This window comes from Monoraphidium neglectum, assembly GCF_000611645.1.
Source record: "Monoraphidium neglectum strain SAG 48.87 unplaced genomic scaffold scaffold06265, whole genome shotgun sequence".
In the NCBI taxonomy this organism is placed as follows: Eukaryota; Viridiplantae; Chlorophyta; class Chlorophyceae; order Sphaeropleales; family Selenastraceae; genus Monoraphidium; species Monoraphidium neglectum.
In genome coordinates, this window is record NW_014007371.1 from 1,560 (window position 1) to 2,967 (window position 1,408).

A 1,408-nucleotide genomic window follows, 5' to 3' on the forward strand; every position below is an offset into this window, starting at 1 on the left:
GAGGCGGGCAGAGCGCTGGGCGGGCGGCTCTGCATGTCGGGGAACGGATGCTCGCATGCATTTTGAGCGTCAAGCTCATTTCTTAGTGCAAATCTCTGTGCAAGGGACCGCAGCGGCCCTCAAAGCAATTGAGACGGTATGAGTCAGCCATGCACCAGGGCGGGCGGGGGCTGGACCAGGGCCTGGGCGGGCGAAATGACGAGAGCGCGCTGCAACTGTGTACCTCCTCCGCAGAGCAGCACATATCTCGACGCTCTACAAGCTTGATATAATAGCAGGTGTCGATGAAGATTCGGGCAGCTTGGGCTTGTGTTCAATTGTGCAGTCTGAACTCCGTCCGTGCTCGTCGGAGGACTTTCGGGTAGCTGTGGCTTGTAATCCTGAACATTTTTATAAGGCGTCCCTCAGCCTTTGGGTGCTTTGCGCTGGCCAACAGGTCCGGTTTGCGCCCAACGAAGACCGCTGATGTTTTGGTTCTGAAAGAAAAGCAAGAAGACTGAAAGAATCCCGAGCTATTGCGAGACCAATTCGACGGATGGGAACAAGCTGAGAACTTGACTACCGTATTCGCCGCGGCCACATCGGGTGGCCGCTGGCAGTCATCCGGGTCGGTCGATTGGAACTTCCAGTCGCGCCGTCGCGAGCATTCGTATCATGAATGTAACGACTTGATGTTTGAGACGGCCTTTCTGACATGCGCTGAGCCCCGCCCAAGCAGCAAGTCCGATGGGCGCTCGCGGCCCCCTTGCAGTTGCCCCCCAGCCCCTTGCGCCTGGCTCCCACTCGCGCGCCGATCCAGGAGGAGCCCCCCGCCAGTCTACGCCGCTAGTCAGAGCTCACATACACCGTCGTGCCACCAGTATCAACCCACCCCCCCTGGCTGACAGCCGGTCAGGCCCGGCAGGCCCCACCTCCCGCGCCCCGCCAATTTCCGAGCGGTTTGAATTCCATGCCCCCAGATGACAACGGCATCCCACAAACCTGCCGTCACATGCTCTGGTAATGATTACTCGGCCCCCCTGCACCGCGGGGCCTCAAGCCCTCCTCGGCCGCCGTCGGATCGCCGCTGCGCCGCCGCCGCCTGCATCGCCCGCAGCTTCCCCCGCCCCATCCTCCCCGCCAGCCTCGGGCGATCGGGCCCCCGCTGGGGGGTCCCCTTCCTCCTCGCTTCGCTCCTCCTCCCGCTCCGCACCTTCCGCGGCTGCCGTCTGGGCGCCTATGGTGGCCTGCCGCCGCGCAGCCCCCGCCGCTGACGTCCGTCCCTTGTGTGACGCACCCTGCAGGCGCACCCGAGTGTCGCAGCCCAGCCGTCAGCACCCCGAGAGCCACAATCTCGGCCTATTATGATCAGCCCCGCCCTTGCCGCTCGACCGGCCCCGCGCGCGTAAGCGCAGGGGGCGATCCCAGA

The 1,408-nt window shown here is 63.8% G+C and overlaps 1 protein-coding gene across 1 annotated transcript; it reads right to left on the reverse strand.

Moving 5' to 3' along the window:
* Nucleotides 1-1,034: 1,034 nt before the first annotated feature.
* MNEG_16345 (hypothetical protein) lies at nt 1,035-1,277 on the reverse strand (the record flags this gene model as incomplete). Its single annotated transcript, XM_014035185.1, has 1 exon — nt 1,035-1,277. A coding segment is annotated over one exon (243 nt), but the record flags the coding sequence as incomplete, so codon positions are not given.
* Nucleotides 1,278-1,408: the final 131 nt, after the last annotated feature.